At 36.5% G+C, this 25,973-nt stretch overlaps 1 protein-coding gene and 1 non-coding gene across 2 annotated transcripts; one reads left to right on the top strand and one right to left on the bottom strand.

Moving 5' to 3' along the window:
* The first annotated feature begins 1,136 nt into the window (after positions 1 to 1,136).
* LOC113752316 (receptor-like protein 9b) lies at positions 1,137 to 3,417 on the top strand. The gene is made up of 2 exons (XM_027296432.1): positions 1,137 to 1,541; positions 3,292 to 3,417. The coding sequence occupies exons 1-2, from the start codon at positions 1,137 to 1,139 to the stop codon at positions 3,415 to 3,417; spliced, it is 531 nt and encodes a 176-aa protein (XP_027152233.1).
* Positions 3,418 to 11,335: 7,918 nt separating this feature from the next.
* Positions 11,336 to 11,442, bottom strand: LOC113754653. The gene has a single exon (XR_003465331.1). It is a non-coding gene; the product is annotated as a small nucleolar RNA R71 (small nucleolar RNA).
* Positions 11,443 to 25,973: the final 14,531 nt, after the last annotated feature.

The following is a 25,973-nucleotide window of genomic DNA, read 5'->3' as shown; positions in this document are numbered from 1 at the left end:
ATGCTAGAGGATTTGAACAAAAGTTTTGTTTGAACAAAAAGGGTAATTTCCATTTTAGAATGAGGATTTCTCTTCCCAACTTAATATTGAGCCTATTTTTAGTAGTAACTTAGCTCGACCAAGCTCAAGCAACTTGAAAACACTCCAACCAAGGATGTTCCAAGAAATTCGATCCTGGACTCGTCCAAGATAATAATATATACACATTTTTGTTTACCATATTCACAATAGGGAAATGACAATTAAATTAATTTTTCTGAAACCTTATAGGAGTAGATATTATCTCTCTTTATTCGAGAATGATTGCGCTCCTACTCTTTTTTTTTTTTTTTTGCTTTATTTGTAGTTATGGTTGAAAGATTAACTAAATTAGTTGATATTTGAATCGAGTTCGATTTGGTAAAAATTTATTCGAGTTTGGTTCGCCAACTAATTAAGTTAAACTTGAACAGCATTTTATATTTGATAACTTTCAAACTCGATATAAAACTTGTTCAAATTTAATTCGATAAATAAACAAACCAAACTTAAATAAAATTTCAAACTTATCAAAATAATCAAACAAGTTTGAATAATGTGATGTTCAACTTGATTAATCTCGTTTACATCCCTATTTGTGATACACTAGGTGGGGTTTGAACTCTATTGACCTAGTATATAGGACCAAGTCCCAACGATTGGTTAGGCTTCTACTCTTTTTTTTTACCGCAACAATAACATTCCTATATCCTAATCTATTATATTCTACAGGGAGGGGAAGTTAAAGAGACTATATAATGAGTTAGCATATATACCGGCCTGACTAGATTAAATAGATATTCTATCATCTCATTTGAATTTTTTTTCACTACATATGGAGTTAGGCTCCTACTCAAGTTCTACGAAAAGATATGAGGTAGGGGCACGTAACATTTAAGTCAATGTCTACTCCATTAAAGCGGGCCAAAGCTCCATTGACTTGTCTTGTTTGCAACCTAACAGACTTACACCTGCATTGACTTGTGGAGTCCTCTCCGGTCTCCGTCTCCGCTCCATCACTTTGATACCCAACTGGAATAGGGGAATTACAAACTCATGCTGCCTTCCATTTTCGTTACAATTAACACTTTCCTCCATTAGTTCTCCATACTGAAATCATGCACGGTCATTTCATTCTCATTGTCTTGTGGGCTCTTGTTGTATCGATGATACATGATGGAACACAACTTTGTTCAGGTTGCTTTCCAGAAGAAAAACTTGCTCTCTTAGACTTCAAAGCTTCCTTGAATATGACAGAACATGCTCATCTTATCCTTCCTTCATGGACTGGAAAAGAAGGTGATGGAGCAAACACTGATTGCTGCACCTGGGAACGGGTCAAGTGCAGTAATATTACTGGCAGAATTGTTGAACTCCAACTTAGTAAATTGAGAAAGCATGGGGAATCCTATGATTCTTATTATCAGGATTGGTATCTAAATACTAGCACCTTCATACCCCTGAAGGACCTCCGAGCTCTAGATTTGAGTTGGAATGACTTCAATAGTGAAGTGACAAGTACAGTATGATGCCATCTTTCTTCAAATAATTGGTTTGCTTGAATATTGTTGTCGTTTTTGTTGTATAATTTTGTTTCTTGTTCTTGGTTTCTTTCTATATACTTGCACTTTTAGTTAGCATTCTCAACATCTCAAAGAGTTTGGCATAGTTGGGTTTTGGCACACAATTTAAGAAAAATTTTTGGGGGCAAACACATTTAACTTGGCGTGGTACAAATGGTAGATATAGTAAGTGAAGTTAGTGATGTATTGCTTGAAAATCAATTTTGAAAATTTACAAATAGATAAAAGTGCATATATCAAATTTTACATCTACCCAATTGAATTTAAATGGTGGCAAGTTCCTAAATTTCATATGAATTTTCGTTATATTGACCATTAAATTAATATCACGTTTGATGGGCACTTCAAAATTAATTTGTGAATTTTGCAATAGTTATTTTAACAATTAGTAGTTATCGTTAGCTGTTAATTCTAAAAATATGTCTTGAAGAGATACTTGTCATTACTGAAGTGCCTATTACTGTACTTAATTCGAAGACATGCAAACTTATTAATAAGAGGGACTAGGCATTGGTTTACTCACTTTTTATTTTTCTTCTCTTCTTAATTAAGTCAAAATATTCTAAAATCGTTCACTTTTTATTTTTCTTCTCTTCTTAATTAAATCAGAATATTCTAAAATCATTCGAGGGAAACTTGTCATTACATTGGTATCAGAACTTCTAGTTCGGCATTGCTTTTTTTTTTTTTTTTTTAGAAAAAAAAGAAGAAAAGTTTGGCTTTGTTAATCATGGAAAAAGTGTATATTTACACACCAACAATATGGAGGAAAAATGTCCTTAAAGATAGTTGTCTTCGTATCAAAGCCCAGTTTTTACGTTTTGCCTTTTTGTAAGTTTTTTTTTGTTTTTTTAACAGCTAAGGGTTCATGGGGTTTGGAGATGTTAGTTACAAGAATCAAAGTTGAAACAATTGAGATATTAAGATAACGAACGCTTTGACAGGTCATAATCAAGATTAGTGAAGCATATAGCAGAGTTGAACCACTGTCGTGAATCTATAGCAGTCAAATTTGGTGTTATCAACTAAGTCGAGGTCTTCAAATTTGGTCACCCAATTACCAATTTATAACTAAACACATACCTAACCTCATTAATTAGTGGACGTTTTGGATGGGCCAACTTAGTTGGGGTGAAATTTAAAACTCCCCACTTGAAGAAAAGTCATATGGTGTAATTAGTCAAAAACCCACTTATTCAACTGGTAAATTTTACAATATTTTTATCAGATATGACATTTATTACATCCATGGTTGTGACTGTTATCAAAATATTCTGACAAAAAACCATACATCTTTCACTATATATAAAGGGGGCAATTTTATCTGTCTGTCCATGAGAATGTTTTCGAGGATGACATTTATGTTCAAAACCGGAGGGGAACTAATTAACTTAAATTGTCATAAACTTTAGGAGAGGATTGTGAAACTACACATTTTAGAATTAATTTCCAAAAATTCCATACTTGTGAAGATAAACTGATAGCTAGTTTGGATTCTTTTTCAGGATATCTGATCATTTAGACAGAGAATGATTGACGAGTGGATGAAACTAAATAATTCTCATTTCCTTTCTATAGTTTTGGCTTATGTTATAAACGTATAGGTACTATAACTATGACATCCTTTGTTTCTCACCCATATAGACAATGAGATTGCCTATTAGACGATTACATTTTTTTGCCTGCACAGATGTTGAAATGGGCATTGAACCTAATTCTGATTTATGTAAAGATTTATGCCTTTGCTTCATCGGATGCTGAGAATTGGCTGCTTCAGTTTTTCTTGCTTCAACCTATCATCAAGTTTTATGCATAGTTGTTAGCTTTAAAAAAAAAAAAAGCAAACATTTATACTAAATCTTTGTCGACATAGAAAATATAAAAGTGTGAAATTTTACCACTTACATCCTTTTATTTGGGGCCGAATATCGAAAGCTTCTTATTGTTAAGGGCCCTTTGCTTGATATATGCTGCAGGCAAGAACCGTGGTGGACCGCTGCAAAGTTCCAATAAGTGTTTCTTTTGCCAGAAATTAGTAGGGAAGAAGAAGAAGCTTCCATATGAAATTTAACTTTTGCAATGAAGTCATTTTGGATTTATATTTGACCCCAAATTTTATGTATATTTTCTTTGTGGCATAGTTTAAAGGTGAATTTGATTACATCATCATTGTTTTTTTATTATTATTAAAAACATTGATTACACACTCATTTGACTATAAAATTTAATTAAAAAAAAACCGACAGTTTCACTTTAATATAAAGCCAAACGTGTTGAAATATAGGTTTTCAAATTATAAGGAGGAAATGTGTACATTTGGTTAGTGTTATGGAGCTAGAAAGAAAGAAAGAGAAGAGGGGAAAAAGACTTGAGAAAGAAGAGACTGAGATTTTATTCAAATGCCAAAAGTTCCCTTCTCTTCCGGATCCTCATGCTTATATACAGCTCAGATGATATCTAGCTGCATGCAAATGATGTCTTGGCTGCTTGCTGACTAGGCAATAACAGACTAACAAACTAACTACAAGAATATTCCCTTCTAACTAACTCAACGGCATGCATGGACTGCATTTCAATCTTTTCTGATGGCTGAGCTAGTCATTACATTAATCCCCCCTTAACCAAATCCTAGTCTCTAGGATTGAAGGGAAAAATCTGGAAACTGAGACCTGATGACCGCTGCATCTTCCCAAGTAGCATCATCCTGGTTCAGGTTTTCCCACAAGATCAACACCTGCTCCGTCGCCTGACCTCCCCTCCTTTTGGTCCTCCTCTCCAGCACGGCTTGGGGTGCTACTCGTACCTCTCCTTGTTCATCCAGTGTGGGTAGAGAATACTGGACTGGTTCCCCCTTAGTAGAGGGCTTCAATTGAGAGACATGGAACACAGGATGGATGGCTGAACCTGTTGGCAGCTCCAGTTTGTAGGCCACTGGTCCTATCTTCTGCAACACCCTGAAGGGTCCATAGTACTTAGCAGACAGCTTCAGGTTCCTCCTCAGGGCCACAGTAGTCTGTCTATATGGTTGTAACTTGAGATAGGCTAAATCTCCCACCCCAAAGATTCTATCAGACCTGAGCTTATCAGCATTCTGTTTCATCCTATTCTGTGCCTTCAGCAAATTATCCCTGAGCATCAAATTCCAGTTTACCCTTTCTGCCATCCAATCATCCACTGCTGCTACCATCGATGCTCCTGGGATGATGTTGAGTTGTGTAGGAGTGTAGCCATACAGAGCTTGAAATGGAGACATCTTCAATGCAGTGTGGAAGTTGGTGTTGTACCACCACTCTGCTGCTGCTAGAAATCTTTTCCATTTGCGAGGTTGTTCAGAGCACATGCACCTTAAGTATGTCTCTACACACCTATTCACTCTCTCTGTCTGACCATCAGATTGGGGGTGATAGGCAGTAGAGAAATTTAACTGAGTCCCTAGCCGTGAGAATAGCTCCTGCCAAAATATGCTAGTAAATGTCCTGTCTCTATCTGACACAATGCTAGAGGGTAAGCCATGCAGTCTGAATATCTGATCAAAGAACATTTGTGATACACTCTTAGCAGTATAGTGGCTAGTTAAAGGGATGAAATGTGCAAACTTTGTGAATCTGTCAACCACTACAAGCAGTGTATCACACCCCTCAGATTTAGGAAACCCTTCAATGAAGTCCATAGATATGTGCTGCCACGCTTGCTCTGGTACGGTAGGGGCTGTAACAGCCCAGGAGGCTTACAATTCTCTCCCTTATTCCTCTTACATATGTCACAGCTCTGTACAAAGTCCTCTATCTCTCTTTTCATGCCAGACCAGAAGAAATATGCTTTAGCTCTCTTGTAGGTACCCAGATTTCCTGAGTGTCCTCCAACTGCTGACATGTGCATACAGGCAATGAGTTGTTGCCTGAGTGAAGTAGAGGCCCCTACATATATCCTTCCCTTGTACCTGATGACCCCTCCATTGTAGGAATATTCAGGCATTTCTGTGCCATTGATGGCTAATGCAGTGAGCAACTCCTTAGCTTTAGGATCCTGCTCATAACTTCCAGCTAAGTCAGTGATCCATGCAGGCTTTACCATGGATATGGCACTGAGCTCGTGAGAGTCCTTCCCTCTCCTGGAAAGTGCATCTGCCACTACATTCTCCCTTCCTTTCTTGAACTGAATCTCATAATCATACCCCATCAGTTTAGTTAACCATTTCTGCTGCAATGGAGTCCAGATCTTCTGCTCCAGCAAGTATTTTAGGCTATGATGATCAGTCCTAATGATGAAGTGAGACCCCAGTAAGTAATGCCTCCACCTGTTAACAGCAGCAATTAAGGCTAGTAACTCCTTTTCATAGATGGATAAAGCCTGATTTCTTGCACCTAAAGCCTGACTCATATAAGCAATGGGCTGTCCTTGCTGCATAATGACAGCTCCAATAGCTTGATTGCTGGCATCTGTCTCCAACACAAAAGGCTTGGAGAAGTCTGGCAATGCTAGAACAGGTGTGTTACTCATAGCCTGTTTGAGTTCAAGAAACGCAGCACTGGCTTCCTTGTTCCAGACAAAACCATCCTTCTTTAAAAGATCAGTGAGGGGTTTGGCTATGGAGCCATAATTCTTGACAAACCTCCTGTAATATCCAGTCAAGCCCAAGAACCCCCTTAAGGCCTTGATATTAGTAGGTTCTGGCCAGTTCACCATGCACTCTACCTTGGAAGGGTCAGCACTCACCCCTCACCAGTAACCACATGCCCCAAATATTCTATTTGATTTTGTCCAAAAGAGCACTTAGTGAGCTTAGCAAAAAGGGTATGAGATCTTAAGGTCTCTAAGACCTGTCTAAGGTGGCGGGTATGAGAGTCCATGTCTGGACTATATACAAGAATGTCGTCAAAGAAGACCAAGACAAATTGTCTGAGGAAAGGTTCAAACACTGAGATTCATGAGGGCCTGGAATGTAGCTGGAGCATTGGTAAGGCCAAATGGCATAACTAAAAATTCGTAGAGCCCACAGTGAGTTTTGAAAGCTGTCTTTGGAATGTCTGAGAGGTTCATGCAAATCTGGTGGTAGCCAGATCGCAGATCAATTTTGGAGAATACTTTAGCTCCATGAAGTTCATCTAAAATATCATCTATAATGGGGATTGGGAATTTATCTTTAATGGTTAAGGAGTTAAGTTGCCTGTAGTCTATACAAAATCTCCAGCTTCCATCTTTCTTTTTGACCAATAGGACAGGTGAAGCAAAGGGGCTGTGACTAGGTTGGATGATGCCACCGTGCAGCATCTCCTTGACTTGTTTTTCTATCTCAGTTTTCTGGACATGGGGATATCTATAAGGAGCTAATTTGAAAGGTTTTGCATCAGCTTTCAAGGGAATTTGATGGTCAAATGATCTTTTAGGGGGTAATTGTTTAGGCTCACTAAACATATCCTGGAACTCAATCAACATAGGTTCTAGAATATTTGGAGTGGTGTTTACCTGTGACTGAGCTGTACTGACCGTGTAAGCCTGCACAACTTGCTTGAGTTTCTTCCTCATGTATCTTTTGGCCACCTCTCCCTGAGTCATCCTAGTGTTTGCAGTACCTTCGTCCCCCCGCAGTGTCACCATGTCACCATCCTTACTGAAGGAGACCTGCAGTTGCTTAAAATCAAATGTTAGTGGGCTGTAGGCTTTCATCCAGTCCACCCCTATGATCAGATCATAGGGCTCCAAATCTAACAGGTACACACTGTGGCAAAATTTTTGTCCCTGCATATTCCATTGGAAATTGGGTATCCACTGACTGCAAAGAAGTTCCTGACCATCAGCAATTTTGACTTTGAAAGGTTTGTGTTGCTGAATAAGCTCCTGCCACCTTCGTGCAACTGTCTTCTTAAGGAAACAATTCGAACTGCCTCCATCCAATAGAATAGAAATTGCAGAGTCTCTGACCTCCCCTAGCAACCTAATGGTGCTAGAGAGCAGATTCCCTGTGAGTGAATGCAAGGATAGTTCGACCTCCTGTTTGGTCCCACTACCCATGTATTCTATCACCTCCTCCTCATCTACCCTGTCCTCTAAATTAGTAGCAACAATCATGTGTATCCCCTGGTCCTTACACATATGACCTGGTCCAAACTTTGCTCCACATTTAAAGCACAAATGGTTTTCCTTCCTGTATTGGAACTCGGTGGGAGTGATTCTCTTGTATGGTTGAGAAACAGTACCTTGCTTCGTGGAATCTCCTTCGCTGACTATTGCTGCATTGGCCACGGGTGGTCTGTGTGTAGACATTCCTCCACTGGAACTCATCTGTGAAGGAGGAAAGAGCCTGTTAGATGCCTTGCTCTTCTTGAAAATTACCTCCAGTGCCTTTTCCTGCCATCTTGCGACCTCGAAGGCTTCTTGTAGGGTCTGAGGTTTGTGCATTTTGACCAGTGCCTTGAGCTCCTCCTGTAACCCACTCAAATAGCTGGAGACGAAATAACTCTCACTCAACCCCTGATTTCTGAGTAGTACTATGGCTCTCAATTCCTCAAACCTCTCTTGATAAGCCATTACTGTGGAGGATTGCTGCAATTTGTTGAATTCCTCAACTCCATCCTCATCCCCAAGGTCTCCAAATCTGCGACTCACTCCTTCCTTGAACTCCTCCCATCCAAATGTCCTCTTATCCTGTTTGAAACTTTGGAACCAGACATTTGCCCTTCCTTCCAAGTGCATTCCTACAATCAGCATCTTCTGCGAATCCAATATGCCATACAGATGGAAGAAAGTCTCGCATTTCTGAATCCAATCCCGTACCTGCTCTCCAGTAAATCTGGGAAACTCTAGCTTGGGCACCCCTGGGATGAAGGCAGTGCGTTCTCCTCTTTCCTGATGCACCTGCCCGGGCCTGGAAGTGCCTTGCAAGGAACTTGTAGGGGTGGCTAGGAGTCCCCTTTCTTGTTGTGGATTCCTGTTAATCCCTCCAATCTGTGCCGAAATGCCGGCTACTAGAGCCTTAAACTCTGTGGAATTGGCCAGCATCTTCTCCTCCATGGATTTTAGTGCCTCGCTGGTAGATTCCATGAATGTCTGCAATTTAGCTTCCTGCTTTCGAACCTGCTCCTCGATTGTTTTAAGGCGTGTACCTTCTGCCATGGCTGTTGATAAGAGTTTATTTTACGTATTTTTAAGTGCATTTTATTAGTTAATTTTGAGTTGATTATTTAGTTTTATAATTAAAATAAAGAGGTTTTTGGTAAAATTATATATTTTTGGTAAAAGTGGATAATATTGCATTTCTATTGATTTTAATGGTAAAAACTTCATTTTTATGCAGGAATGATGATTCAATCACCAAAAGGATGTCAAATGAGGTAAAAAATAGAGATTTGGTGATAAATTCAAGTGGCAACAAGAAGAATGAAGTGAAAAACGTTCAAGTGAGGAAATGCAATACAAGTCAGTTTTGACACTTTTCAGTATTTTGACCATATCTGGAGCTACACTTATCGGATTGAGGTGATTTTTATACCATTTTAAAGCTAAGAAAGAGACCTACAATTCGTATGAAGACATCGAAATCCATTTCTGCCATCTTCATGGCAAAACGTTGGAATACATAAGCTGCAACCCTGTGGTCGGAAGTTAAAACAGAGGTTTGAACAGGTGACAGTATTTCGATCATATCTCAGGCTACAAAGCTCCGATTTGGATGATTCTTGAAGCATTGGAAAGCTAACTCAAAGGGCTACAACTTTTGTGTTTTACACAAAAGCTAGTTCGGCCTTTATGATAGATAAAATCGCAGATGAAGTAAGGCCAAATTGAATACGCGAGTACACAAAACGTGACTTGTAACCGCGTTTTGTGTAGGCGCGTTTTATAGCCGAAATTCTGCAATTTGACTCAGCCAATTCTCTTGTGTTCATACCACTTTCCAGCTATAAGATGCAAGGAAATTCGGTGCACATGCTTCAGAAGACAAAAGGGCAAGAAAAGTGGCTTATTTTCAAGTCAAAAATATTGGTTTTTGACTATGCTAACAAAGTGGAGATTTGGGAATCAAAGGATAGAATTTGACTTGGAAAAATGGAGCATTTGAGTGTTTTTTATGCAGAGATATGGGGAGAGATCTGGGAGCCATTCGTAGCTTAGTTTCTGACAGAAAAACATAGTCTCTCTAGCTAGGTACTTGCAAGGGACAATTGAGGTTTCATCTTGTAATCATCTAAGTTCAAGACAAGGAGATTTTTGGAAGGCTTCACCATATCTTGGCTAAGACTTTCTTTACTCTTTTTGTATTTGTAAATTCATGATGATTTGCATTAATGAAGTTATGAGTGTTTCATCATTCATGAGTAGCTAATTTCCTTTATCTAGGGAGTAGATGAAGCTTATGGCCAAATGATATGAAGTGATTGTTATTCATTCTTGTTATGTTTTGTATTAACTTATCTACTTGTGTATGTTGGATTACTTGTTGTTGCTTGATCACCAATAGCAGGTTTATAGTTATTTTTATTCATTGAGAAATGGTAAAAATAATGGAATGACACAAGTAGAACTTGAGTTGTATATTCATGAGAATAGAAATACATTCAAGTGGATGAAATCTGCATTTCATGTGTGAATAAGAACAGATTTAGTATTTACCAAGAGATTAGGAAAAACTAATCTGTTTTAACCCATTATTATCATGAGAATGTGATTTTGGTATTTCTGGAAATGAATCCTTGGTTAAACAAGAGCAGTAACAAGTGTTGAATTAATTCATTTTAGATCTTTTGTGTCATAAGTGGAATCTACATCCCTAGATCTTAATATTTAGTGAATTCTACTCCTATTGTGAAATTGCATTTATCTAGTTAAGAACTCTTGTAGTTGAATTAAAATCTGAAGTTTCTGCTCAAATTAATTGTGAGTCTAAATAATAGAGTAAATTAGTATCTAATAATTGTTTTAAATTGCTCCTCGTGGGATCGACCCGATACACATCTCGTACTACAATTGCGACCTGTATACTTGCAGTCCAACGGGTGTAAATTCGGAATTAAACTTGCATTGATAAAAAAAATCCCGTCAAGTTTTTGGCGCCGTTGCCGGGGAGCGGCAATATTAGAGCCTAATCATCTTTATTAATTTAGACAGCTTTATTTTTTAGATTATATTTAATCTTATATTGTAATCAGTTTTTTTTACCATTGAAGTTGCATAATATCCCTTATTTCTGTTTGTAGTGTATGCACCGGGAGTCTCGAGAAGTCGCACCTTTCGATTCAGAAATTGAGAGGACACTACGTAGACAAAGGAGGCACACACAACAGCAAGAGGAACAAGAGATTTGGCAACCGATAGAGGAAATTTTGATAGAACTACCATTTGCGGAAGAGATGGCCGAAAATGACCAAAATAAGCGAGTTCTACGAGATTATACTCTACCGGGAACACAAGGATCTCAAACAAGCATAGTAAGGCCTACGGTAAATGCTAACAATTTTGAGATTAAACCATCACTTATCCAAATGGTTCAACAATCTCAATTTGGAGGTAATGCAGTAGAAGATCCTAATACACACTTAGCTACATTCTTGGAAATTTGTGATACAATTAAAATGAATGGAGTTAGTGATGATGCTATAAGGCTAAGATTGTTCCCATTTTCATTGAGAGATAAGGCCAAACTTTGGCTACACTCTCATGCTCCTAATACTTTCACTGGATGTGATGAACTATCAAGAGCATTCTTAAATAAGTATTTTCCACCAGGTAAGACTGCTAAGTTTAGAATGGATATCACTAGTTTTAGCCAATTGGAAGGTGAATCATTATATGAGGCATGGGAAAGATTTAGAGATTTGCTTCGGAAATGTCCACATCATGGACTGCCGGAATGGTTAATCATACAAACCTTCTATAATGGTTTAGTTTTTTCTACTAAAACTATGATCGATGCAGCTGCAGGTGGAGCTTTAATGGGTAAATCACCCCAAGAGGCTCATAATTTGATAGAAGAAATGGCAGCAAATAACTACCAATGGGCCAATGAAAGAGGTAATACGAGACGTCACGCAGGTATGATAGAAATGGACACTCTCAATATGCTGAGTGCTCAAATGAATAATGTGATGAAATTGCTAAGTAGACAAGGTGGAGATGGTCCAAGTTCATCTAATGCACACGTAGCTTGTTGCTCTTTCTGTGGAGGTGAACATGATATTAATGAGTGTGTTGATTCTGAGCAGGTACAATTTGTCAATAATTACTGATAAGAGTATATTTTACGTATTTTTAGTGTGCTTTATTAATTAGTTTTGGTGTGTTTTATTTAGTTTTATAAATAATTAACTAAGATTCTAGTGAAAATATGCATTTTGTGGTTAAAGTATGAAAATTGCATTTCTATTGATTTTTATGGTAAAAACTTCATATTTTGTAGGTTTAATGATTCAATCATCAAATGAAGTGCATTGAGAAAATATTTGGATGATTGAAGATGGATTAAAGTGGTGAAAATAAAATATGAAGTGTAAAAGGAAAAATGCAATTTGAATCAAGAAAAGTCAGCTTTGGCATCTGTTGGTATTTTGGCTATATCTTGGGCTACATACATTGGATTGAGATGCTTCTTGAACCATTTTCGAAGCTAAGAGACAGATCTACATTTGGTATGAAGACATCAAAGTCCAATTCGGCTGTTTTCATGGTCAAAATGTCAAAATACAGAAGTAAAAGTCTACTGCTGAGAGCTGAAAACGCGGAATTGACCAGTCAGTGGTATTTTTATCCTATCTCGGTCTAGACAGCTCCAAATTGGATGATTCTTGAGGCATTGGACAGCTATTTCAATGGACTACAACTTCTATGTTTTGTACAAGAGCTAATTCAGCCGTCATCATAGAGAAAATAGCAGTTGAAGTAGCCAGATTCTGGTCAAAAATAGCTGCTGGTACAACCTGTTTTCTCCTTCAACAATTTACAGCTATGGATGAACGTATGACAACCAATTAGCAGCTGTAAAAGGGATGTTTCAAGCCTCATTTCCTGATGGCATTCATCTATATATAGCCATGGACTTACAGGATTCAAAATAACTTGGGAGAAGGCTAGAGAAACTCACCAGAAATGTAGTTTTCACTAGAGTTTCCTTGGTTCATTAGTATAGTATAGGTAGAGTAGTTTATCCATCTTGTATTTGTAGTTAGATTTGGATGAAGATTGGAGGAGCAAAGATGAAGAGGTTGATCTCATGTGACAAGGGTGATATCTTTTCTACTACTTTCTCTCTTGTATTGGATTTCATGTTTAATTATAATACAAGTTGGCTTTGTGTTTTTATTATGTTTAGTTAAAGTTTATGCCTAGAGTTATGGTTGAACTTGCTATATTTTGTTTGTGAGGTTTACTTGGCTATTTGATGATATTATTTTGAGTACATTATTTATCACTTTTGGTTATCTAATCATGATTAACTGGCCATTAATTATGATAATCATAAGGTGTTAAGTTTGCAATGAAAATTGGAATTTAACACTAGTTCAAAGAAGTGATAAGCCTAGGGAGTACACTCACGAAAGTAGAGGTGCACCTATGTGGCTTAAGTGACTTGTTTCATGTAATTTCATAGAAGAAATGAACTTGTAGTTAATTTCATAACCACGAGAGTAGGTATGGCTTAATTACAAGTATAGTTGATTCACTACGAAAGTAGGTTTCACATACATTACGAAATTACGCCATAACTAATCAAGATAATAGCATTCACTTAACCGATAATCTCATTTGCAAGAGTAGTAAGGAATTCCATATCTCTAGGAGCTTTCTAGTGTTATTTTCTTAAATTTGATATTTATGGTAGTCTAAATAATAAAGGAGTTCGAAAATCACCGGTAATTGCAATCTTCCCTGTGGGATCGACCCTTAATACCCTATACTCGCTCACGATTCGTATACTTGCGATAAATCGCGTGTGGGGTATTTAGGAATTTATAAATGTAAAACTTGATTGGGATGAGCTTAATATTATATGTATACCCCGCGCACGTCAAGTTTTTGGCGCCGTTGCCGGGGAAGATTTGGCAATATCGGTGTGAAGAGCAACTTTATTAGTTTAGACATAATATTAGTTATAGTATGAATGTTATTTTCTGTTATTTTAGTGTTTTTATGTGTATGTGTTTTATAACCTATTCTTCTTACTAATTTTGCTCTTAAGTTGTTTAAAAGCAATTTTAGGTGATGAGAAGAGTAGGTCAATTTGGAGGACAATGCTTGAGAAGTGGAAGATTGGCAACGGATGGTTACCAAGTGCAAAGCTCCTTCAATAGAGGTAACCAAGAATTTACTGAATGTATATCTTTTGAAGATGGTTTAAGGTGCTTAAAGGCAAAATTTGATGTAATTAAGTTACAAGTTCAAATGGACACCATGATACATGAAATTGAGCAAGGGAGGAATGTTAATGTTTTTAATTCTTATCATGTGATTTGTGACTTGTGTGGAGGTTATCATGATACTAATACATGTATGCAAGCACAAAATGTGGATTATTATGATGAATTAGAGCATTACAATCCTTGTTTTGATCGATATAGTGCTAATGCTTATGGTTGGGATAATCATGGTACTTATAGTGATTCTTCATATTTTTATAATTACCAACCTGAATGTGTCCAATATGAATCAAAACCATCTTGGGAGTTGGCAATTGAAATGGTAGCTAATGATTCTAAGCCATCTTGGGAGTTAGCTATAGAAAAATTAGCTAATGTGACTTCCGACCGTTTTGATAGGATTGAGGAAAGGATAGATGAATTGGCTTCTCACTTTGATAGAATACAAGATCAATTACATGTATTGTGTGAAGTTATTTCCTCTAATAATTTGCAAAATGATCCTAGCATGAATGGTGGGAATGTTGTATGTGAAAATGGGTTGCAGTTTGATGAAAATGATGAATTTCAAGTGTGTTTTAATGAGCAAATATCCATTTCACAAGATAATATCTTTGGAACTAACTTTGAGCCTCAAGAGATGAGTTTTAATGACTCATTTTTCACCCCTCTTGAGGAGTGCATTGAAAGTATAGGTTCTAAGGGTATTGCTGCCCAAGATACTCTCATGGCATCCCTGTTGGTAAGTTCTCAAGTGGTGTATTTTCAAGGTAATATTCATGAAACACTTGAAATAGGTAAGTCACTTCCATCTCTCACATCATTAGAACATGTGACTTTTGCTATAAAGTCACCTTTTAATGATCCACCACGACCTAAAATGGTGGATTATTCTTTAACCAAGCCTCCTTGAAAAATAAGGTGAACTAGTCAAGCTATTGACTATAAAGAAGCGCTTATTGGGAGGCAACCCAATGTTTGTTTAAGTTTATGTTATTTTGGGGTGATTTTATGTTTAAAGTATATGTTTGAGTTATTTTGTTATTTTTCATTTGTAGGTATTGGAAATGGAAGCAAAAGTGACCAAATGAGGTGAAAAAGGCGAAATTTGATCAAGGAACTCAACCCCTCAATTTGAGTAATTGTTGTTTTTGATTTGTTAGAAGGGGTTAAAATGCATATTTTGATCATTTTACATGTGCATGCATTGAGAATTTTAGCAAACAAATGATCTATGATGCATTTTGAGTGATTGGGGTACAAATGGTAATTTTTCAAAGTTGGCTTTCTGCAAAAATTTCGCAGAAGAAAACGCATTTGGGCTGAAAACGCGCCTTAGAATCGCGTTTTCCATAATCGCGTTTTCGATTCTGCGACTATACTGAAGAAAACGCGCCTTCAAAACGCGACAGGAAGTCGCGTTTTCTACCAAGTCGCGTTTTCCAGCCTGTTCAGAAACCAAAAACGCGACTTCAAATACGCGACTCAAAGTCGCGTTTTTAAGCATAGTCGCGTTTTCGATCCTGCAAGATATGTGAAGAAACGTGACTTCACAAAACGCGGCTTGGTGGCGCGTTTTGATGAGTCGCGTTTTTGGAAAAAAAATGCAGATTCCTTGATTCTCTTTTTTCTTCTTTTCCTCATATATATTTTCTTGTACCTTGAGTTGCTTATTGTGTATTTTTTTTAGGTACATCACGAAAACAAAGGATTGAAGTTACGGATCATCATTTTGTTTATTAAACCTTTGTTATCACTTTTGTTTCTCATTTTTCATTTTTTAGGATTACATCACTAATGGTTATCCAATGAAACTCATGAAGCGTTGGAGATAAACGGACAATCGATTTTGAAGTTTCATATTCAATCACATCATAGGGGAGTATTACTTTCTTTATCTTGATTTTCCTTTTTACACATTGAGGACAATGTGTATGTTAAGTGTGGGGGGAAGAATTGAGATTATATACATTGTATGTGATTGACTTATTAGTTGCAAATATTGGACTTGTGTTAAAATTCAAAATTTTTCTAAAATCTTGTCCAAAATTACAAACTTGCCCCAAAAATATTTAAATTTTTTCAATTTTATCCAAGGGGTAACAAAGTTCCACACCATTAGTAGTTCAAACTCCTCCTACATTTGAGATAAATATATGTGATGTGGAAACTTCTTTTCTCATTTAACTTGGAAATGACTATTATGTGATTATAGTTTTTGCATTTGTAGGAAAGTATATCTTTTAAAGTGGAGAAAATTATGCCTATATTTTTTTGCTTATTTGATGAAATTTCTTCTCTTTATTAGATTTTATAAGTTAAGTGATAAATATGGTCAATAAGTGCAATACTCTTCTCATGATTATTCTTTTGAGGAATTTATTATTATCTTTGCTGTAAAAAGAAAAAAAAAAGAAAAAAAAAAAAAGAAAAAGAAAATAAATTTCTTCTACTCCAATGATTCTTGTACTTAGTAACCGGATGTCTTCATCTAAAAATGTCGACTTTCGCGTAAAACGGTACTTGAATTAAGAGTATGCAAAGCAACTTGAGTATGTGAAGTGTTGAGTAACCGGTGATCTTCATCTAAAAATGTCGATCCTCGCGTAAAAAGATACTTTCACAACTTAAGTAATATTTAGCTACGTTATATGAATAAATATCTGTTTAAGTAGAATAAAAAGATGATCATGGGTTTAGAAAGCATATTATTGACCATATGAGTTACTTACTTGTAAGATTGGGTAAAGATGAAAAATTGATTTGAATTTGTTATAATGACGGTATAATTGGCTCTCCTTTACTTGATATTATGAGTACTTGAACTTAATTGAATAATTGCATAATGGTTATTTACTTTGTTTTGAGGAAATGAAGTTGAAATGCTACATATGTTTATTTTCAAATTTTGGATCATTGTTGGTTTGTATTTCTTATTGCTTGAGGACAAGCAATGGTTCAAGTGTGGGGGTATTTGATAAGAGTATATTTTACGTATTTTTAGTGTGCTTTATTAATTAGTTTTGGTGTGTTTTATTTAGTTTTATAAATAATTAACTAAGATTCTAGTGAAAATATGCATTTTGTGGTTAAAGTATGAAAATTGCATTTCTATTGATTTTTATGGTAAAAACTTCATATTTTGTAGGTTTAATGATTCAATCATCAAATGAAGTGCATTGAGAAAATATTTGGATGATTGAAGATGGATTAAAGTGGTGAAAATAAAATATGAAGTGTAAAAGGAAAAATGCAATTTGAATCAAGAAAAGTCAGCTTTGGCATCTGTTGGTATTTTGGCTATATCTTGGGCTACATACATTGGATTGAGATGCTTCTTGAACCATTTTCGAAGCTAAGAGACAGATCTACATTTGGTATGAAGACATCAAAGTCCAATTCGGCTGTTTTCATGGTCAAAATGTCAAAATACAGAAGTAAAAGTCTACTGCTGAGAGCTGAAAACGCGGAATTGACCAGTCAGTGGTATTTTTATCCTATCTCGGTCTAGACAGCTCCAAATTGGATGATTCTTGAGGCATTGGACAGCTATTTCAATGGACTACAACTTCTATGTTTTGTACAAGAGCTAATTCAGCCGTCATCATAGAGAAAATAGCAGTTGAAGTAGCCAGATTCTGGTCAAAAATAGCTGCTGGTACAACCTGTTTTCTCCTTCAACAATTTACAGCTATGGATGAACGTATGACAACCAATTAGCAGCTGTAAAAGGGATGTTTCAAGCCTCATTTCCTGATGGCATTCATCTATATATAGCCATGGACTTACAGGATTCAAAATAACTTGGGAGAAGGCTAGAGAAACTCACCAGAAATGTAGTTTTCACTAGAGTTTCCTTGGTTCATTAGTATAGTATAGGTAGAGTAGTTTATCCATCTTGTATTTGTAGTTAGATTTGGATGAAGATTGGAGGAGCAAAGATGAAGAGGTTGATCTCATGTGACAAGGGTGATATCTCTTCTACTACTTTCTCTCTTGTATTGGATTTCATGTTTAATTATAATACAAGTTGGCTTTGTGTTTTTATTATGTTTAGTTAAAGTTTATGCCTAGAGTTATGGTTGAACTTGCTATATTTTGTTTGTGAGGTTTACTTGGCTATTTGATGATATTATTTTGAGTACATTATTTATCACTTTTGGTTATCTAATCATGATTAACTGGCCATTAATTATGATAATCATAAGGTGTTAAGTTTGCAATGAAAATTGGAATTTAACACTAGTTCAAAGAAGTGATAAGCCTAGGGAGTACACTCACGAAAGTAGAGGTGCACCTATGTGGCTTAAGTGACTTGTTTCATGTAATTTCATAGAAGAAATGAACTTGTAGTTAATTTCATAACCACGAGAGTAGGTATGGCTTAATTACAAGTATAGTTGATTCACTACGAAAGTAGGTTTCACATACATTACGAAATTACGCCATAACTAATCAAGATAATAGCATTCACTTAACCGATAATCTCATTTGCAAGAGTAGTAAGGAATTCCATATCTCTAGGAGCTTTCTAGTGTTATTTTCTTAAATTTGATATTTATGGTAGTCTAAATAATAAAGGAGTTCGAAAATCACCGGTAATTGCAATCTTCCCTGTGGGATCGACCCTTAATACCCTATACTCGCTCACGATTCGTATACTTGCGATAAATCGCGTGTGGGGTATTTAGGAATTTATAAATGTAAAACTTGATTGGGATGAGCTTAATATTATATGTATACCCCGCGCACGTCAATTACAACCGAAATGCCCCAAATAATCCCTACTCGAATACTTACAATCCGGGGTGAAGAAATCATCCAAACTTTGGATGGAAAGATCAAGGCAATCAACAAAGGCCAACCAATCCGCCGGGATTTCAACCAAGGCAACCACAGGCTGAAACTAAACCAAGTTGGGAGATCGCGGTGGAAAAACTTGCTAAGGTGACTTCGGATAGATTCGAGCGAGTTGAGGGGCGGTTGGACCAATTAGCTGGGATGTACAGAAACTTGGAGGTTCAAATTGGTCAAATTGCCAATGTGATCAACAATAGAAACCCTGGTGAATTACCAAGTAAAACCGAAGTGAATCCGAGAGAGCATGTCAATGCAATCATTCTTAGAAGCGGTAAAACGGTTGAGGGATTCGATTTTGAAAATTCAGGTGGTGAAAAAGACAAGAAGCAAGAAATTGAAGGGGAGCAAGAAAGTCAAAATGATCATGTTATCATTGATATTGATGCACTTCATCCCAAATTAAATTCTAATGTGATACCTTTTCCTCACAGGTTGAAGAAAGATGGACAGGATCGGGAGTTTGAAAAGTTCTTCAAAATGTTTAAACAATTGCACATTAACATTCCTTTCATTGATGCTATAACACAGATTCCCTCTTATGCACGTTTCTTGAAATACATCATGTCAAAGAAGAGGAAAATTGTAGATAATGAGATGATAGCATTAACGGAAGAGTGTAGTGCATTGATTAAGAATAAACTCCCTCCTAAATTGAAAGATCCGGGAAGCTTTTCTATTCCTTGCACTATTGGTCAATTGCATTTTTCTAATGCTTTATGTGATTTAGGTGCAAGTGTGTCACTTATGCCGTTATCGGTTGCCCGGAGATTGGGACTTCAAGAGCTAAAAGCTACCAATATTACATTGCAATTGGCGGATCGGTCAATCACACGTCCCACGGGTATTTTGGAAAATGTGCTCATAAAGGTAAGACAATCTATAATACCTGTGGATTTTGTTGTCTTAGATATTGAAGAAGATGTGAGAATGCCAATTATTCTAGGACGACCGTTTTTAGCCACTGCACGAACTATGATTGATGTAGAAAAAGGTAAGCTTATATTACGGGTTAATGGTGAGGAATTGGAATTCAATTTGGATAATAAAGAAGGGAATATAGAGCCTACTGCTCTTGTTTCTAATATGCCATATGATGAAAAGGTTAACCAAGAAAGGACCGAAGAAGTTAAATTTATAAATGTCCTTGGTACTAACTTTCATGGTGTAGGAACAAAGGAGGAGAAGATAAGGATGGAAGTTGGCTTAATAAATTCGCCATTCCATGAAGAAAATGGTGAAAAGTTGAGCCAATTCAGAAAAGACAAGCAAAATCCACTCCAAGGTGAAGTTGAGCCTCTCTATGACAAGTCTAATATTCCTCCTTGGCATTTGAGGAAATTGGACTATGAAGATCAATGCATGGTTCACCACATGGTGGATTGGCTCGGGAGTTTCGACCCATGGGGAGAAAATCGCTCCCTAATGCTCTAAAGTGATTCAACTCTTTCAGTCGAGCCAACGACTATAAACAAAAGCGCTAATTGGGAGGCAACCCAATGTTTATGTTATTTGTGTTAAATTTTTGTGATTTTTAGACTTGAATAAGTGTTTTAGTTAATTTGTTGTTTTTGTGTGATAGGGTTGGCAAATGGAAGCAAGAATGACCATTTGAGGTGAAAAGGGCGAACTTTGATCAAACAACTCAACCCCTCGATTTGCGTTAAAGGTGTTTTTGATTCATTATAAAGGGGTAAAATGCATGTTTTTAATGTTTTACATTTGTTCCAGTCATTAAAATTGGCAAACAAATGATCTATGATGCATTTTGAGTCATTGGGGTACCTTTTGTAATTTTTCAAAAGTTGAAATTCTGCTAAAAATCGAAGCAGAAAACGTTTTTGCAAATAAAACGCGACTACAAGTCGCGTTTCTCAGAATCGCGTTTTCAATTCTGCACCTGCAGAACAGAAAACGCGCCTTCAAAACGCGACCTAAAGTCGCGTTTTAATGGAAGTCGCGTTTTCAAGCCTGGATCAAGACTCAAAAACGCGACTTCAGAAACGCGACTCAAAGTCGCGTTTTCCATCACAGTCGCGTTTTCATTCCTGCAAGATTTGTGCAGGAAACGCGACTTCAAAAACGCGAGTTGAAGGCGCGTATTTAGTCGCGTTTTCCGTGTCTGAATATAGCCTTCAGAAACGCGATTTCAGCCTTTCTTCTTCACTTCTCCAATTTTTCCAGCCGCGTTTTTCCCTCTTCCTTCTACCCAACTCACAAATTTTCATTTATACTCCATAATCTTGCTAGAAATCATCACCCCAACACCTTTTGAGCTTCATACAACCTTTTTAACCGATTAAAATCCAAGAAAAACACCTAAAATCAGGTTTTTGAGGGATTGAAGGTTAGGGTTCTTAAACTCTAATTTCTTCAATTGGAGGTCAATTGGAGGTTGTTTCATAGGGCTTTTTGCATTTTTAGCATCACCAAACATCCTTCTACGTGATTGAGGTAAGTTTCTTCATCAAATCTTTTGATTTTAGAAGTTCATATTTTTTATCCTGAGCTATCTGACATCTTTTAATTTCGAAAATTTGATGAGGTTCATGGCTATTTTTGATTTTATTCATGATTATTATGATTGTTTAAGCATGTTTAAATGTTTAAATGTAGCAATTTATTGGTTTTCAAGTACTTTAAAATTCACAATTGCTATATTTAGATGAAATTGGAAAAAGGAACTAGGATGTTTTTGAGCCATTGGTGATGTTAAATTATGGTTAAAAAGGGTTAGTTGATGATGTTTAAGCATGTGCATTGTGTATAGTGAGTAATTTGGTTGATTTGGTGAGTTAGTTAGTTTAATTTTTGCCTAAACATGAGTATAGCTAAAAGCATATTATTATTGTTAATTCTAAATAGTTATAATCATAATTGCTCCTATTTTCACTAATTGAATTATAATTGATACATATCTTGTGTAATTTGGTGATTTTGGGCAACTTTAGGCAGAAAATATGTCTTGTACGATCATTGAATGATTAGAACTTGAGCAATTGTATTTGAGGTTATTTGGATTAATGCTGAACTTTTGTTGCCAAAAAAATGAGTTGTAGTACATGTGAATAATTGAAATATTTTTTAGGTACTATGCCAAGAGGAAGAAGAGCGGTACTTTCATCCTCTAGTAGTGAGGAGAGGGAGGTTAATGAAGAGATGGAGGTGACTGAAGAGGAGAATTCACCTTCTCCTCCACCAATTAACCGTCGACCTGGTGAGGGCACCTCCCGTGGAGCGGGAAGATCGGTATTTGACAGTGCTAGGTTCAACACTCGCAGGAATCAGGAGTGGCATGAGGCGCGTGCTAATTTGGAGTTTTTATTTGAGATGCACGTCAATCCACCAGTTGAGATGATGTACAACATCTCAGAAGCTTTTGCTCAGCTAGGATGGGCTCCGATTCTCACCCTTCCAAACCATTACTACCCAGACCTGGTGCGCGAGTTTTACGCCAACATTGAAAGTAAGGCGCGCCATAGTGGAGAAATAATTGAGTCCTGGGTGCGTGGAAGACGAATCACCTTGTCACGGCAAGATTTGGCTGCTATTTTGGGGTGTATGGATGACGGACGTCCAGTAGACTTGAAGAAGGAGTTTGTTCCCCCGAATAGGAGGTGGGATCCATCATTGGCCATGGCTAGGTTTGGTCTCGAGTACCAACCTTTTCGCTCTACCAGAAAGGAGACTATATTGGCAAATGTATTCGAACCTCGTCATCGGCTTATCATTTACATGATGGCTCACAATGTCATCCCAAAGAAGACGGGGCACACGGAGGTTCGCAAGAGCGATATTTACTTCCTTGATTACATGTTCCACAACCGAACTTCCCCGTATGCTCGAATTTCATTGCCGAACATCATCATCAGCCACATTAGGTCTACGGCGAGGCGTAAGACAACTTCTTTCAAACTTTCATTTCCTCGTCTACTGACTTTAATCTTCCCCCGTTTTGAAGTTCCCTTGGAAGGCATGCGGCGGGAGTATGTTCCACCACGTGCTGAGATGACTATCACTACTCTTCGCCGCCTTGGTATTGGCACGGGAGACATTCCACGCCCTGTTCAGGAGCGGAGACAAAAGGCTAGACATGGTCGGGATGAAGCTGGACCTTCTACTGCAGCACCACCTCCTCCTCCACCACAAACTAATTGGCAGCGACTTTTTGATCATATGGAGGACTTTGCATTCCAGTTCGCTGACGTTAGGAATCGTCTAAGCCGAATTGAAGATCATTTGGGCATTCATCCACCGCCCAATCGTGATGCAGAGGATGACGATGATGCCGAGGGGGATGACTGACTTGGCACACTGCAGAAGCTATCTTTAGTTGATGAACTTGCTTGCCTAATTATCTTAACTTGTGGAACTTAAGATGTTTAACTTCATTTTATTTTTCTGTTTTCTATGTGGTAGGTACTTGTATTTTGACAGTGGTTCGTGATTAGTGGCTGATAAGGATCTCAGCCATTGACTTGGGGAGTACTTCTTTCTTTTCTTTTCTTCTTTTGTTTCATTTCTTCCCTACACATTGAGGACAATGTGTAATTTAAGTGTGGGGGGAGAAATATGTGTGATACTTGTGGTTTTAGTTGTGTTTGATATAATTCTTGTGCTTAAATGGTGTTTCTTGTGGTTGCTGGCAGGGAGATTTAGTCCACTTTTAAGGGGAGACTCTGTCAAAATTTTTCCAAAACCTTATACATATATATGTTATTAACTATAATAAATAAATAAAATTTTGTCACTTATCCTTTTGAAATAAATATATGCGGTTTTGATACTTCTTTTCTCATGAAATTTGGAAATGATTTTTATGTGATTATAATTTTTACATCTATAGGAAAGTATATCTAGTAAAGTGGAGAAAATTATGCCTACATTTTGTATATTTGATGAAAATTCTTCTTTTTATCTAATTTTATAAGATAAGAAATTAATATGGTTAATAAGTGTCATACTCTTCTCATGATTACTCTTAGAGGGAATTTTATTATATATATACATCAAAAAAAAAGGGGTTATTCTACTCCAATGATTCTCGTACCGAGTAACCGGGGGTTGGCATCTACAAATGTCGACATTCGCGTAAAAAGGTACTTGAATTAAGAGTATGCAAAGCAACTTGAGTATGTGAAATGTTGAGTAACCGGGGATCTGCATCTAAAAATGTTGATCTTCGCGTCAAAAGGCATTTTTCACAACTTAAGTAATATTTAATCCTTAAAATATATATATATATAAAAAAAAAAAGTAAATTAAATCCCTCTTTAAGAAAAATAAGAAGTTGATCATGAGATTAGTTAGCATCTTTATTGACTATAGGAGTTGCTTGCTTGCGAAATTGGATAAAAATAAGAAGTTGAGTTGAATTGGTAAAATTATGGTATACTTGCCTCTTCTTTGCTTGATATTATGAGTACTTGAACTTAATGGAAAGATCACATAAGGGTTATTTACCTTGATTCAAGGAAATGAAGTTGAAATACTACATATGTTTATTTTCAATTTTTGGATCATTGATGGTTGGAATTTTATATTGCTTGAGGACAAGCAATGATTCAAGTGTGGGGGTATTTGATAAGAGTTTATTTTACGTATTTTTAAGTGCATTTTATTAGTTAATTTTGAGTTGATTATTTAGTTTTATAATTAAAATAAAGAGGTTTTTGGTAAAATTATATATTTTTGGTAAAAGTGGATAATATTGCATTTCTATTGATTTTAATGGTAAAAACTTCATTTTTATGCAGGAATGATGATTCAATCACCAAAGGATGTCAAATGAGGTAAAAAATAGAGATTTGGTGATAAATTCAAGTGGCAACAAGAAGAATGAAGTGAAAAACGTTCAAGTGAGGAAATGCAATACAAGTCAGTTTTGACACTCTTCAGTATTTTGACCATATCTGGAGCTACACTTATCGGATTGAGGTGATTTTTATACCATTTTAAAGCTAAGAAAGAGACCTACAATTCGTATGAAGACATCGAAATCCATTTCTGCCATCTTCATGGGCAAAACGTTGGAATACATAAGCTGCACCCTGTGGTCGGAAGTTAAAACAGAGGTTTGAACAGGTGACAGTATTTCGATCATATCTCAGGCTACAAAGCTCCGATTTGGATGATTCTTGAAGCATTGGAAAGCTAACTCAAAGGGCTACAACTTTTGTGTTTTACACAAAAGCTAGTTCGGCCTTTATGATAGAGAAAATCGCAGATGAAGTAAGGCCAAATTGAATACGCGAGTACACAAAACGTGACTTGTAACCGCGTTTTGTGTAGGCGCGTTTTATAGCCGAAATTCTGCAATTTGACTCAGCCAATTCTCTTGTGTTCATACCACTTTCCAGCTATAAGATGCAAGGAAATTCGGTGCACATGCTTCAGAAGACAAAAGGGCAAGAAAAGTGGCTTATTTTCAAGTCAAAAATATTGGTTTTTGACTATGCTAACAAAGTGGAGATTTGGGAATCAAAGGATAGAATTTGACTTGGAAAAATGGAGCATTTGAGTGTTTTTTATGCAGAGATATGGGGAGAGATCTGAGAACCATTCGTAGCTTAGTTTCTGACAGAAAAACATAGTCTCTCTAGCTAGGTACTTGCAAGGGACAATTGAGGTTTCATCTTGTAATCATCTAAGTTCAAGACAAGGAGATTTTTGGAAGGCTTCACCATATCTTGGCTAAGACTTTCTTTACTCTTTTTGTATTTGTAAATTCATGATGATTTACATTAATGAAGTTATGAGTGTTTTATCATTCATGAGTAGCTAATTTTCTTTATCTAGGGAGTAGATGAAGCTTATGGCCAAATGATATGAAGTGATTGTTATTCATTCTTGTTATGTCTTGTATTAACTTATCTACTTGTGTATGTTGGATTACTTGTTGTTACTTGATCACCAATAGCAGGTTTATAGTTATTTTTATTCATTGAGAAATGGTAAAAATAATGGAATGACACAAGTAGAACTTGAGTTGTATATTCATGAGAATAGAAATACATTCAAGTGGATGAAATCTGCATTTCATGTGTGAATAAGAACAGATTTAGTATTTACCAAGAGATTAGGAAAAACTAATCTGTTTTAACCCATTATTATCATGAGAATGTGATTTTGGTATTTCTGGAAATGAATCCTTGGTTAAACAAGAGCA

Source organism: Coffea eugenioides, chromosome 11 (genome assembly GCF_003713205.1).
Source record: "Coffea eugenioides isolate CCC68of chromosome 11, Ceug_1.0, whole genome shotgun sequence".
NCBI classification, from domain to species: domain Eukaryota; kingdom Viridiplantae; phylum Streptophyta; class Magnoliopsida; order Gentianales; family Rubiaceae; genus Coffea; species Coffea eugenioides.
Note: the sequence above shows the minus strand (reverse complement) of the source record. Positions and strands in the feature narration are given on the sequence as shown.